The sequence below is a fragment of the Chroicocephalus ridibundus genome, chromosome 10, assembly GCF_963924245.1.
Source record: "Chroicocephalus ridibundus chromosome 10, bChrRid1.1, whole genome shotgun sequence".
NCBI classification, from domain to species: Eukaryota; Metazoa; Chordata; class Aves; order Charadriiformes; family Laridae; genus Chroicocephalus; species Chroicocephalus ridibundus.
This window is the reverse complement of record NC_086293.1, coordinates 4,488,918-4,501,983: the sequence shown is the minus strand read 5'-3', so window position 1 is coordinate 4,501,983 and position 13,066 is coordinate 4,488,918. Positions and strand designations below refer to the sequence as shown.

Genomic DNA, 13,066 nt, shown 5'->3' with positions numbered 1-13,066 from the left:
GCTGAACAACCCCAACTCAGCCTGTCTTCAGAGCAGAGGTGCTCCAGCCCTCCGAGCACCTTTGTAGTGTCCTCTGGACTCGCTCCAGCAGGTCCATGTTCTTCTGATGTTGGGGCACCAGAGCTGGACACAGTTCTCCAGGTGGGGTCTCCCCAGAGAGAGCAGAGGGGCAGAATCGCCTCTTGGCCTGTTTCACTTGCTGGATGGGATTGAGCAAAATTAATACAGTTTGGAAAAGAAGTTTACTGCATTAACATTGGAAATTCTTGAAGTTTGTTGAAGTGCACTTACTGGCCCTAAAATTTAAGTTGTGTTTTTCTTGGTGAATTCTTCAAACAGGGTGAGAATGGGACTGAAGACTGCATTATGGCCTTGGAAACCTTGTTTAGTGTTTTGTTCTCCATGTGCAGACTTATGGTAAGGGAATTATGGCCCACTATAACTATTTGATGTTTTTAATGTAGTTAATCTAAAAGCATGCATTTTTGTGTCTTAAGTTGACCATAGAAACTAGGGTACAGAGACGAAGCACATGCGGAGAAAAAACATATTGCTCCTGATTTGTGCGGCACAGTTTATTTTCCACCTCTCCCTTTTCTTTGCTTATCTGTCCCATGGTACCGTAAAGAAGGCAAATATCACCTGACTGGTAAAGAGACATTGTGATTTCTTATCTGATGCCCAAAAGTAACAAGTAAATATCAGGAAGGAGCTGAATAAGTAGTGGCAATTTCATCATTTATTTCAGTCTGCATTTTGAATAACATCACAGTTCTGCATCGAACACACTGTGTGAGCATCGCTTTTGCTGAACTGTCCTTATGCAATTCATAAGCATTACTGATTCGTAATGTACAAACAATAAAGAAAAGATAATGATTGAATACAACATTACAGGCACCATATACTCCATTTATCACTGAGCTGATGTACCAGAATCTGAAGACACTTATTGATCCGGCGTCGGTTCAGGAGAAGAACACTGAGAGCATTCACTACCTCATGCTTCCCCAAGTGAGGTAAGAGACAGCTCTTATGTGGCAAAATGGGCTTTTGGTTTGGTTGGGAGTTGGGTGGCTTTTTGGGGACGTTTCTGCTTTTCACAGAACAGCGCTCCTAAACTTGGCTTTAAAACTGTTTTGCATAACAAGAAAACAAGCTGCTTTAAAAATGTGAATATTCCTTTGCTGCAGGAAGAATTTTAGGATGATAGCTAACGCGTTCTGTTCTATAAGCAAAAAATGTTTAATTTTTGCTTAAGCTCTGGTTAATGTTACCCTCTTTGTAGCAGGAGAGGGTTTCACTAGCAGTACGCTTCACACGCCGCTCTCAGAGTTAGCTGGGGATTTTCTTTTCCCTCTGCTTTTAGGCAGTAGAATTGTGCTTGCTTAAAGGGTAGTAGATAGGAAGGAAGCAATTCGGAGGAATGCATGTTCCCAACTCGTGATGTTTTCTTCTTACGGTGGGCAAGGAATATTCTTTTTTCTCTTCAAAATGTACACTGACTAGAAGCTCTAATGCCTACCTATGAAGGGCCCAAAAGGATTAGGAAACTCTTGCGGCCCTGCATTTGCCAGAACGTGTGCATCCCCCCATCTCTGGGCCTTTCCTGGTGAAGGCTGGTGCCAGACCCCATGTGGACTGGAATGATTGTTTTGTGTGGACCACATACGGAGACAGCAGAGTGAGCTCTTCTGGCTTCAGAGCAAGAATTTAGACCATAGTCCAGAGACTGCCACTTCCTTGTAAGAGGATACATCGTATGAGAGTGAGCTTTCCAGACAGATCCTTTCTTTAGATGCTGATGGGTGAGGCTTTTTGCGAAGTACCGGTGTGTCTGAAAGGTTTGGGGCCGTGGTGGTTGTACTGGAGATACGTGCTGGGTTATCCGTAGCATCAACTCAACCCAGGTCGAACTTGACAACTGAAGTTGTTGGGTTTTTTTTAATCCAGTCGGGGGAGACACTAGTATTACAGTAATGAGTTGCTCGTTAGTGATTTGGTGCTAGAGCAGTGGATTAAGTTGGTGTCTGCGTTACACCCTGCTGTTAGTCACTGAATGGAAGAGAAGCAAACTCTCCTTTTGCATTGCAGCTCAGTTTGAAAACCCTCAAGGACAAGGGAGCTGACCGTGAGACTTTAACTACAAGTTGAAAAATTTAAACCTTCTAGTAATGTTGTTTCTTTTACGGATACTATAGAAGTAGTAACACCTTAATCAAAGCCCTAATGCAGAAAATAGGGGTATTTCAGTTGTAAGTTTTGCTTTACTCGTTCTGTTTTTCTGGATGGTCCTTATTGGATGCATGATTTTCACCCCAACTTTGTTTGTTTTACTCACAACTCTCTTTTGAACCAGTACCTCTGCTCTTGATACGACACTTGTGTGGTTTTGAAGGAGCTGCTCAATTTATGCAGCTACTTGAGAAATCGAGCAAACCACAGTTTTGGAACTGTTGGCTGCTAGTACATTTTGAAACAAGATGTGAATGTCAGCTTACTCCAAAAAAAAAAAAAAAACCAACAACCCCAAACAACCCAACCCCCCAGAAAAATGCAAAAAAACCCACCCCAACCCTGCCTTCCAAAATGGAAGGGTGTTAAAATGATGAAGCCAGGAAAAATGATGAAGCCGGGAAAGATGACAAGACTGTCTAAAACATCAAGCTAAAATATTTAGAATTCCTGGAAAAGATTATAAATTGAAATCCAGTGAGTTGGTTGCATTATAGGTATTTCATTGTCGTTGTAAGTATTCTATTTGTAATATCTTTTTGCATCTTCTTCAATATTATTAATGTAAATCTTACTTTTTATTGGATATTAATAGGTAGTATGTCTCAATCCATCATTTCCATCTTGTGAGAGGTGCTAGCAAAAGATGATTTTAAAATAGCTCTGTTTTTTGTTTTCAGCAAGTTATTTCCTCATCTTCTGCACAAAGAGAGAAGAAAAACCTGTTTGTTCATTTTTCAAATTGCCACAAACGGGGAGAAATTGAGTCTCTTGTAGGAAATTTCAGAGAAGGGGGTAAAATGTTTTGAATCTGCTCAAATGGATACAATGAAAATGAAGCAATATAATGTTTCCTTTTTAATCTAGGGAGGATCTCATCGACAAAAAAATTGAAAGTGCCGTTTCTTGTTTGCAGTCTGTTATTGAGCTTGGACGAGTAATCAGAGACAGAAAAACCATTCCAGTAAAGGTTAGAACTCTTAACATCTTTTCTCAATGCCTTGGGAGTGTGCCGTAGCTTTGTAACTTTGGGAGAGAAGAATTAAGTTTGGAATAGCAAACAGTTCAACAATAAAATACTTCAAATGATAAACAATAATTTCTGAAATTCTTTAGTTTCAGTTGGAAAGACAAAAGTTTCTGTTGTTTTTTTTTTTTTTTTCCTTCTCCCCAGTATCCATTGAAAGAAGTAGTTGTTATCCATCAGGATCCAGAGGCTCTGGAAAACATCAGATCTTTAGAGAAGTACATACTTGAGGTAAGAACATCATGAACATGATGCTTAACTGGGTGTCAGTTACCTAAACAAACAAAACCCTAACCTCCTCTGTTGATGGTATGAATATCTCATGTGGCAAAATTAATTTAAAAGATAATTGTAATGAAAGGGGATATCAATGGGTTCTGTGTACAGAAATGAAGGTAAATGAGTGATGATCCTTAATCAGTTGTAGTATTGAGAAATACTTAATCACTCAAACTGAGCGCATAAGACTAACAGGCTATTAGAAATGTTCTTTTTCTTCATCAGTGAAAGGAAAAAACATTTTCTGAATTAAAGTAAGGCAATAGTCAACTACATGTTGTCAAAGAGATGGACTGTAAAATTTGTGATCTCCTTCAGTTAAAGAGCATTAAAACCAGTTTGAGAGTAAGTGGAAGGATTGCTGGAGAGAAGGAGTTCCATGTAAGGGAGAACCGGGGACTGGTCAAGGTGGTGTTTTGGAAATAAAATGTCAAATGAATAAGATGTTAGTCCGTACAATTTCTTGCACTCATCTGCTCCCATATGCCACTGCAATACTTTTTTAATGTGTGTCCATTAGAGAAATACAGCCTGCCCTACTTCTCAATCTTTGTTTGGATAAAAGCCCTGTCATTGAAAAGAAAAGTAACCCTTCTTGGTTTTTTGAGCTCAGCTTCCTGAAATTGGCTGCGCTTTCTGCTTTTAGTCAGTCATGTAAAAATCCATAGTATTTTAAGAAGTGAAATGGAAAAGGAGTTTGTTTATAAAGAAACTTCATTTATTTCTATGTTTATACTATAAATAAATCTTTTAAACTTTAGTACTGCGTTTCAGAAGTTGTAGCGAAGGCACAAAGCCTGTTACTTTTTGATTGCTTAAAAGACTGTTTGTAGAGTGGGCTTATTTTAGTCTTTATGTTCAACTGAATTTCATTACAAATAGAGTTTATATGCATCTGCTTTCGCATCTATGATGTACAAGCGAAATCAAAAAGTAAGAGGGAACAGTGAGAAGGAAGAGTGCTTCAGCCACAGTGATGAATTTCGATGAGCCATGGTGGTTTTATTCAAAAAGAAAAGGGAAAAAAAAAAAGCTTCTATGCCAGTATGCCTTTGAACATTTTTCTAGGTGTTGGGGCCTTCAAATCGTCTTAAATCCAGTGATTCTTACTAGTTAAATCTGTCGTGATCATGCATTTGATGTCATGAGCTATGTGATGTGTAATTTCTCAGTGTTAGCAGCCTCGGCGCTTTATAACGGCTTCACTGACCAGGGGGTTAGAGGTAATAATACTGTCTCTGTTGGGAGACTGGAGCCGTCTAAATTTCCTCTGGCTGCAGCACTCTCGTTGGGATAGAGGATCGCTTTTCACCCAGGTGATTCATTGGGTTCCTTGGGGAGACAAACCATGACTTCATCTTTGTAACTGTATGTGTTTTGGGGAGGAAAGAATTGCATTGTGAATAGCAGCTCTTTGCTAAGAAAGCAGAATTCTACAGGAGCTGAGCTGGTGTTGACGCTGGGCAGAATGCGTGCATTAGACTTGAATATAAATTGGGGATTACTTCATGACAATAATTTCTGCGTATTAAGCTGTCTGGATTTTCACTTGAATCCTTCCCTTATGCAATCTCGCTGTATTTGTGTGTGTCAGGGCAGAACATACACCAGCTTTTCTCTGGGCTGAGAACTGAAGCAGCAGTCTTGCAAAACAAAAACACCAAGGTGGTTGTTCAGATGATCTTCCCCGTTCAAGAAAGACCTCCTGATAGAAACATTTCTGAAGAAGGGATGCCTTAATGCAAGGTCTTGTTAGAGAAGTTAAGTACCACGTAATACAAAAACTAACAACCCCCGAAAATATCAATTTCCTTAACTATTGCAGGAGATTTCGTAGATTTCAGAAGTCTTAATACAGTTTCTGAATGCCTGTGAACTGTGAGCTTAGCCTTCTCATGTCTTGCCCTCTCAAATCTACTTGTTTGCAACAGTCTCTCTTTAAATGAGCAAAAACCAGAAGAAAAAAAAAATTACCATCAATGTAGTTTTACATCTATCTGAAGAGTTTATGAAACTCCCTTCCCTCCCACGATGGTGTCACATCTGGAAAGGTGAGCCATAGGGTGCACTTTTCATTGTCCTCTGAAGTCTGCCCTCTTAACTGTATTTTAAGTGCTTGTGGCATATATGCTAAAAACAGATTACTGTTACAACTGAATTCTTTGCCCTGTTCTACCTGCAGCGTACATCCCTGCTACTGTCATATTAGCGTACGGCTTTTATGTGTCCAAGTGTGGTAATCGGGTGGGAAATGTAGGGATTCTCCGCAGTTCAGAGTAGTTCCTTTCCTTCAGCTCCACCCACAGCACCAAAGCTTTGAGTCCAATGCTGCAGAGGAACTGACTGTCTCGTTTCTGTCTTCAGAAATTCTGCCCATGCTGTGTCGCCCTGGGACCTCTGTACTTGTTAAGAGCTGAGATATTAGAGGACTGGTGGGTTCTGCAATCTGTCTGTAGTTTGTGTTTCTGTTTAATAGCCTCTGGATTATTAAATAAAATTTATTTCTACTAATAATTGACCTTTAACCTTCCTGTCATCTCTCATTTGTCAGAATCTGTCACTCTCCACATCAGTTTATGTTGGTTCATGACAGAGTCCCTTCCAATGGCTCTACTAAGGCATGCTGGTAGTACATGAAGCATAAGGTTATGATGGATTTTTTTCTTCCGTAAGTGTTTGTAACAATTTGCATTCTCTCAAGCCCGTGAAATGGGTCTTCAAAGATAAGTGAGGTATAAGTTCTTTTTCTATTATAATAACCACAGGCAATAGAGTATCGAAGGATTATTTTTTTTTTTTTCCCCTTGTCCAGAAATGGCATGGGCCTTATCACACGCCTGTCCTTGGTAGGTGAAGGGTTCTTTCTTCCTTTCAGTAAAGTATCTTCAGAGAGTTCTGTAGCAGAAGATCTTGTCACGTGCTTAAAATGTGTTGGAACTTTTTTAGTTCAAGTTGTCATTGGCAGGATCAGCTGCTTTGCCTTGGCAAAGAGAACAAAATTCTGCATCTCCCCAAGTAGATCAGCTCTCCTCGCTCATCTTGGAGAGAGCAGCATGGCAGTCAAAGAATGCAAAAGCTGACTGAAGCAGCGGAGGACCTCTTAGACTTCTAATTATGTATTACTCCAGCAACACTACCTTTCCCAAGCCTAAGTATACATTTAAGAAGGCTTCTAAAAATTCTGGTGGGGGCAACTGAAGAGCACTTGCTGAGGGAGTCACGGCTCAGTGCACAAGGCTTCTAGATCAGTGCTGTACGCTTCTCACTGTTAGTGACTGTGGGACTTAAGTTCTTAAGAATTGTGCCCTAAAGGAATTTTAATTAAAAAAATCTTAATTGATTTGCAAGCGGGACTGTAAGGCTTTTCTGTCGTGTTAGCTTATTGATTGTTTCTCTTAGACTTGGCAGTTGTTATGCTTCACTTCAGAAGTGCTATTATTATTAATCATTTCAATGCCTGGATCTGTTCAATAGCAGAATTTTGTGAAATTTAGGTTAGCGTCTGTCATATTTTTGGATCTGAAAAATGGATTTGTGGATGTTACAGAATCCTGTTTTAAGGGAGCTGAGGTTTGCTTACTCAAATTACTTCCAAAAAGGTAGCTGACAAAGTTTGCTGTCAGCTTCTACAGCTAGTAAAAGATAACAAAGAAACCTATCAATTTGATAAATTATTACATAATTGGATTGTACAAATGTGTGCTTTAATTTATATTCATTTGCTATTGCAAACAAAGTTAAGGTATGTCATGTGGGGAGACGAGTTACAACAAACTGAAATAGCTTTATGGAAGCACAAATACAGAATACTGTCTATTGTCCTATTTTTATTATGTATCTTAAAATTCAACGAGCCGATGCTGAAGCTGAGTGTGTATTTTATCGTATTGCATGGCAATCAATCTAGTTGTTTACTGGGATGGTGCAGAGCTGCAGAGGTCAATGAATCAGGCAGACTGGGCAGTATTACTGTAGTTGCAGCTTTGTTCATCAACCTCCTACGTATTCAGAGCTTTAGAACCTTTAGTTATTGCCAGAAGTGCATTTCTAGTAAATTTGCAGGTGCCAGAGGTAATCTGTAAGAAAAATTACACTTTTTAATTTCATGCAGTTGCTGACAAAGGATTTTGAAAAATATGTTTTTCAGTTGTTTGAAAATTTCATTCATCTTTTTTTCGGAAGTAGCTGTAGTCTTTGATCTGCAGTCATACTCTTTCATCATCAGAACATAGCAAATGATTTAAATAAATGGATTTTAATATTAGAACTGTCCAGAGTGTAGAGTTGTCATGCGAAAATGGCCATGCTCACAAAATGAAATAAATCCAGAAGGCTTTTAGCAGCTGAACACAGTTGCATTTATTCATTAGTATTTGAAGCCTTTTACAAGCCTTGTTCAGGGCTTTTCTTTCGAACTACTTCCCGTGAAAGGTTTTATCTGAGGAAATTTTACTCTGTGCACAACCAGAATCTTGTTTGCATCCACCCTTTGTCTACTCTTCAACCCCTGCCTTGGCTATAATAACACAGGGAAAATGGACTTCTCCATCAAATCCAAGCTCTACCAGCATTTGATAACATTAATGGTGTTACAGTGGTGTAGCGGAGGGAGCCCATGAATGGGCTGAATTAACCGACGCATCAGCTGTGGCAGTGGGTGGTCCTTCAGCATTTTCTTTCTTACAGTACTACATAACCAATATCTATTTTCCTTTTTAGGATACTCACTTTCTCTGTTCTGAGAACTCGGCGCAGTTGGGTTACGGGTCAATCCGATCGTGTCGGGCACACGGCACCAACAAAAGGCCCTTTTCCATAGGAATGCCAGAATAGATGTTTTTTTCAACTGGCGATGGGAAGGAATGGTTCCTCATTTTGTGTGCGTGGGACTTGAAGGATGTGTCAGGAGCTACTTTTGATTTAGCGGGAAGATAAAATTAAGGAATATTTTAAGTCAAAGCACTATATGGAGGCAGATATAAACAGACCCAAGATACAGACTGGCTTTTTTTGAAGAGTCGTTCTGGTTTTTTAAATTGATAATGTATACAGAACAATGGTTTCCTAATCTAATTAGCATAGAAAACTTGTCCCGATGGAGTTGGCTTGTATGTAATTTATCTAATCAAGCCCAAAGTCATCTTTCAATTTTGCTGTTTTTTGGATTACGATTTCTTTTTCCCCACAAGGTCGTCATTTATCACTTGTGGGCTTATTTCCAACATCATCCCATTAAAACTGAATTTCTGAAATAGGTAAATTTTATTAGGTTTCCTAAAAGATGTATTAAATAAAATTAGTTTCAGTTGTATTCTTGGCTCCTGATGTCAGTAGCACTTCCTAGGGAATTAGACTGTAGCTCAGAGGTTGTGTTTAAGAATTACTTCTCAGTAGAAATGTTTGGCTACTTGCTAGTCCTGTCCTGCTGATGCTACCACTTATTTCTGCTTCCTACATGAGTCGCAGGAGCTTGCTTGCCAAATGCATTTGGTGATTTGGTGTCGTGTTGATGTGAACTCTAACAACCTTCTAGCGGAGATTTAAACCCAAAGCGCTTCAAGTACTGGGGCAGCCAATACTTGAATTTAATTACAGTGAAATGTGCGCCAGATCTGTGCAGGTTTGTACCTGTAGAAGAGTTACATGTTGGCAATTAAAACTTTCCAATATCTGACCCTGGTACGTTACACCAAGAATAGAGTGAGATTGGGTGCAACTGGAAATATAGGTATCGAGTCCTGCCTTGCGTGTGTTTCTTACTTAGCTTTACAAAGCCAGGAAAAAACAGACTCTCTTGAAGATACAAAACAATACCAGGATACAACACTGTTATTTACAGGAGGTGTACCAAGGCGTTATTTCTTGTTATTATTAATTAACATGTGTAGTGCATTTGTTCATTGGACAGAATTAAGTGTAGAGCAGAGAGGTTTGCTGTGTATTTTCCAGTCTGGCATTGTATGATGCTCAGGCTGTGTAATGAGGTTTGTGGAGGTTTTTTAATGGTGGTTTTTAATGTGATGAGCAAAATGTTTGTAATTCAGAACGTAAGAAATGACCTAGTGATTTAGACTTGCGGCTCCTCGAGCACATCGTGCTGCCTCCTGCAATGCTAGAGTCCGTTCAGAGAAAGCACAAGCATCTGGACACCTCTTGCAGCGGAGTCCTGCCGTACCCACTGGCTGCAGCTGTTGTATTAACGATACACGTGCCTGCCTGTTCCTTCAGCGTCTTGTCATGTGCCTACTGTTACGAGCTGAATTCCTTTCTGAACTTGATGGCACGCTCCTGCTTTACCTTCTTTTGTGGCATTAAGTTCCAAGGGTTAACTCCTTGGATCTCTTTTAAACCAATATCCTGGTATTTCTACTGCGTGCTCCCTTACATAAGGGATGGTTTGGGGATTTGGTGAATAACGGTTTTACGTTCCTTAGCCACCTCTTCCATAACTCTTTAAACCTCAATTGTATCCCCCTTCAGCTTTCTTCTCTCCAAAGAGTTCTAGCCTTGGTCTTTTCTCATGTGGTAGCAACGCTGTCCTCTTCATCCATTCTTCTGTAGGACTTTCCACAACACCGCTATATTTCCCTTCACATATGGGGGGAAAACCTCCACACGTGACTTATAAAACACTCAAGTTTCTGTAGTGGCAAAACAAAATCCTTGGTCTGGGCTGCCTCCTGAAGTCCATGCAAGTTTTCTAAGCTTTGTTGGCTGCTCCAGCACGCTGATCTTGTGCTGCAGGGCAGAGAGGGGTGGTTTTCTGAGCAAGGGGGTTTTCTGTATGGTAAGGACCTAGAATAAACAGATAAGGAAAGAGGCAAAATGAGGCAGTAACATTTGTACAACATAAAAAATAAAATTGTCAGAGTTTTCTGGCTAAATGCATACTGAAAGGACTATTACAGCAAAATTTTTCTTCATGAGTTTTGCCAGGCCATTTTCTAATGCCATCGCACACAAAGGTAATAGATTTATCTCTTCAGGCACTTGTGATGGTAAAATAAAAAAAGGCTGTTGACTGGGGATCTGATTCGAGTTGAGCACTGGCTGCTGTCTATTAATAACAGAGAAATGTCTACCTACAGGCTGAAAAGGAGGAAAGGCTCTTCTGCTGAAGGAGAGTTTCAGTATCAGTTGGGTTTATTTGCTTTCGCAGCGTTGGCAAATGACTTAGTTCATGGAGACAGGCATACTAAAAAAATTGCGGTTTGAGAATTACAACTTCGGATTTTGTACCCTCTCCATGGCTGTCAGAGATGGCTCTTCTTCAGCTTCTTTTTTTTTTCCTCTTGGTATATGTATATAGGAACTTAATGTGCGTCAGGTGACACTATCTACTAATAAAGATAAATACGGAGTCCGGCTGAGAGCAGAGCCAGACCACATGGTGCTCGGGAAGCGTTTGAAAGGGGCATTTAAGGTTGTCGCAGCTGCAATCAAAGAGCTGAAGAGCGAGCAGCTGGAGAAATTCCAGGAGACAGGTATGTAGTGATACAAACCACTAAACCAAAAAAAAGATTCAAACCCCTTTGGCTCATCAGAAAAAACTCAAGCAATTGCACTTGATTTGTGTATATTAATTGTGTGTTTGCAAGAACAGATGTAAAAGTATCCTTCTGTGGGCCTGGGGAAGCCTAAGGCCTACTTCCTTCTATTATCCCTATTCAATTTTATGTTAATGAGAGTAGAAGAAAAGTTGGTTTTATTATTTTGCTGACAGTAGATTATCAGTGGACATGTGTACTAATCTTACAGTGTTCTCCTGTGTAAATGCTATCGTAAGGCCAAAATGAAGTAGAGAATAAGACTGAATCAGATTTGAACCGAATATATGTGCAGTAGTTTTATTCTAAAAGCACTGCTTCAATTCCAGATTTACAAGCGGCTGTCAATTTTCCAGCTGCATCTGTTTAGTTAACTGCTTAAATGTAAATTTTGACTTAGTTGAGTATACAGGTTATTTTTAAGTTTGATTCTGTGTGGTACACACACAGTTGCTGAAGTGTCTGCATTTGAGTTCTGCTGCCTGTAGAAGCGCTTGTGTGAAAAATCCAAACGTGGGATAGTTCCGTGTTTCTTACCAGTGCCTAACTGCTGTTTAACGGCATTGCGAGTATACTGCATTTCATGTATTTGAAGTCTGATACTTGCTTAAAGCTTTTTGAATTAAAAAAAAATTTTTGTTTTTACTCTGATTGTAAGAGATGCTCTTCATCTGCCAATTCTGCAGGCACCATTGTTGTAGAAGGACATGAGCTCCATGGGGAAGATCTTCGTCTCATGTACACCTTTGATCAGGTTGCAGGAGGCTCTGCCCAGTTTGAGGCACATTCTGATGCTCAGGTATTTTATGGGTTATTTCTACTTTTTTCGATTAAGGGAAGGCTTCCTCTAGGAGTAGTATGAAGATGGTGAGGTGAAAGCTGGGGTGGTTTTTTTTATTCAGATAGTTCAACAAATTCTGGGAGCCTGTGTTCTGAATTTTGCAGGTGTTCAAGTACTCTCTTCAATGTGGTATTTTGTAAGAGAGGAGCTCTCTAAAAATGTACCTGAGCTTCTGAATGAGCTAATACTAGGTTTTTTCAAGTTTGTCACCTATTCAGCTCTCTTGTCTGCATTACCTCAGGTTTTAGTTCTGCTGGATGTTACCCCAGACCAGTCCATGGTGGATGAAGGAGTTGCCCGGGAAGTGATTAATCGCATCCAGAAACTCCGCAAAAAGGTTAGGAAGCAATGGTTTGTAACAAGACATTTTAGTTTATTTTTAAGCAATATTTGGGCAATACGCATCAGAAACTGACCTTTTTAATTAAACACGAAGCCCTGTACCATTTACTCCTCATATATAGCTTTTTGGTTGGACATAAATGATTACAAATCATTATTTTAATTTTGAAGTCCCACATTGCTAAGTAGCTCGAGTTGATCAATGAGCTTGCTACACATCATCCATAGTGAATTAACTAATGTGTTTATTTTTTGGAGCCCCTCTTGTTTTCTGTCTCCAGCCTGGTGGCAGGGGCTCAGTCCCAGTGCAGCAGCAGCATTCGGGGCTGCCACCCCTGCCCGGAGGGACCCGCTGCTACCTCTCGCGACCACTGGGCCGCCAAGAGCTGAGGCAGCCGAGCCCAGGATGGCGTGCAGAAACTCATCTCTTAGCAAATTGCAGGAGGCATTTCAGGCACCCATTTGTATACCTACTTTAATGATTCCACTCCAAATTGTTCTCATCCTACATACAAATGATGTTGTCTGACCTTTACGTTAAAGCACTTCAAACCACTGTCACGTCCTTCTTTCTGCAATACAAACCCTGAAGGAGCTGCGCTCACTATCTCTGTTTTGTGCCAAGAAAGCGTGGTCACCGTGGAGGTGGTGGCAAGTCTAAAAAGCCTTTAATCTGGACAGGACAATAAGTAATATTTAACCTGGTACAAAGAATTCTGAAGGTTTCAAAACCTCCAAGTTAAAAAACAAAACAACAAACAAACCCCACAAAACAAAACAGTCCCCTGTCCCCTC

General features: G+C 40.1%; 1 protein-coding gene across 3 annotated transcripts in view; it reads left to right on the top strand.

The window, feature by feature from the left end:
- Positions 1-13,066, top strand: part of IARS1 (isoleucyl-tRNA synthetase 1) — a 112,607-nt gene that overhangs the window by 79,672 nt on the left and 19,869 nt on the right. For all 3 annotated transcript variants that reach the window (XM_063347595.1, XM_063347594.1, XM_063347593.1), the window contains 7 exons: positions 340-417; positions 898-1,019; positions 3,103-3,205; positions 3,410-3,493; positions 10,851-11,025; positions 11,775-11,887; positions 12,171-12,266. In XM_063347595.1, coding sequence (XP_063203665.1) covers positions 340-417; positions 898-1,019; positions 3,103-3,205; positions 3,410-3,493; positions 10,851-11,025; positions 11,775-11,887; positions 12,171-12,266 — 771 coding nt within the window. The remainder of the gene's footprint in view (positions 1-339; positions 418-897; positions 1,020-3,102; positions 3,206-3,409; positions 3,494-10,850; positions 11,026-11,774; positions 11,888-12,170; positions 12,267-13,066) is intronic.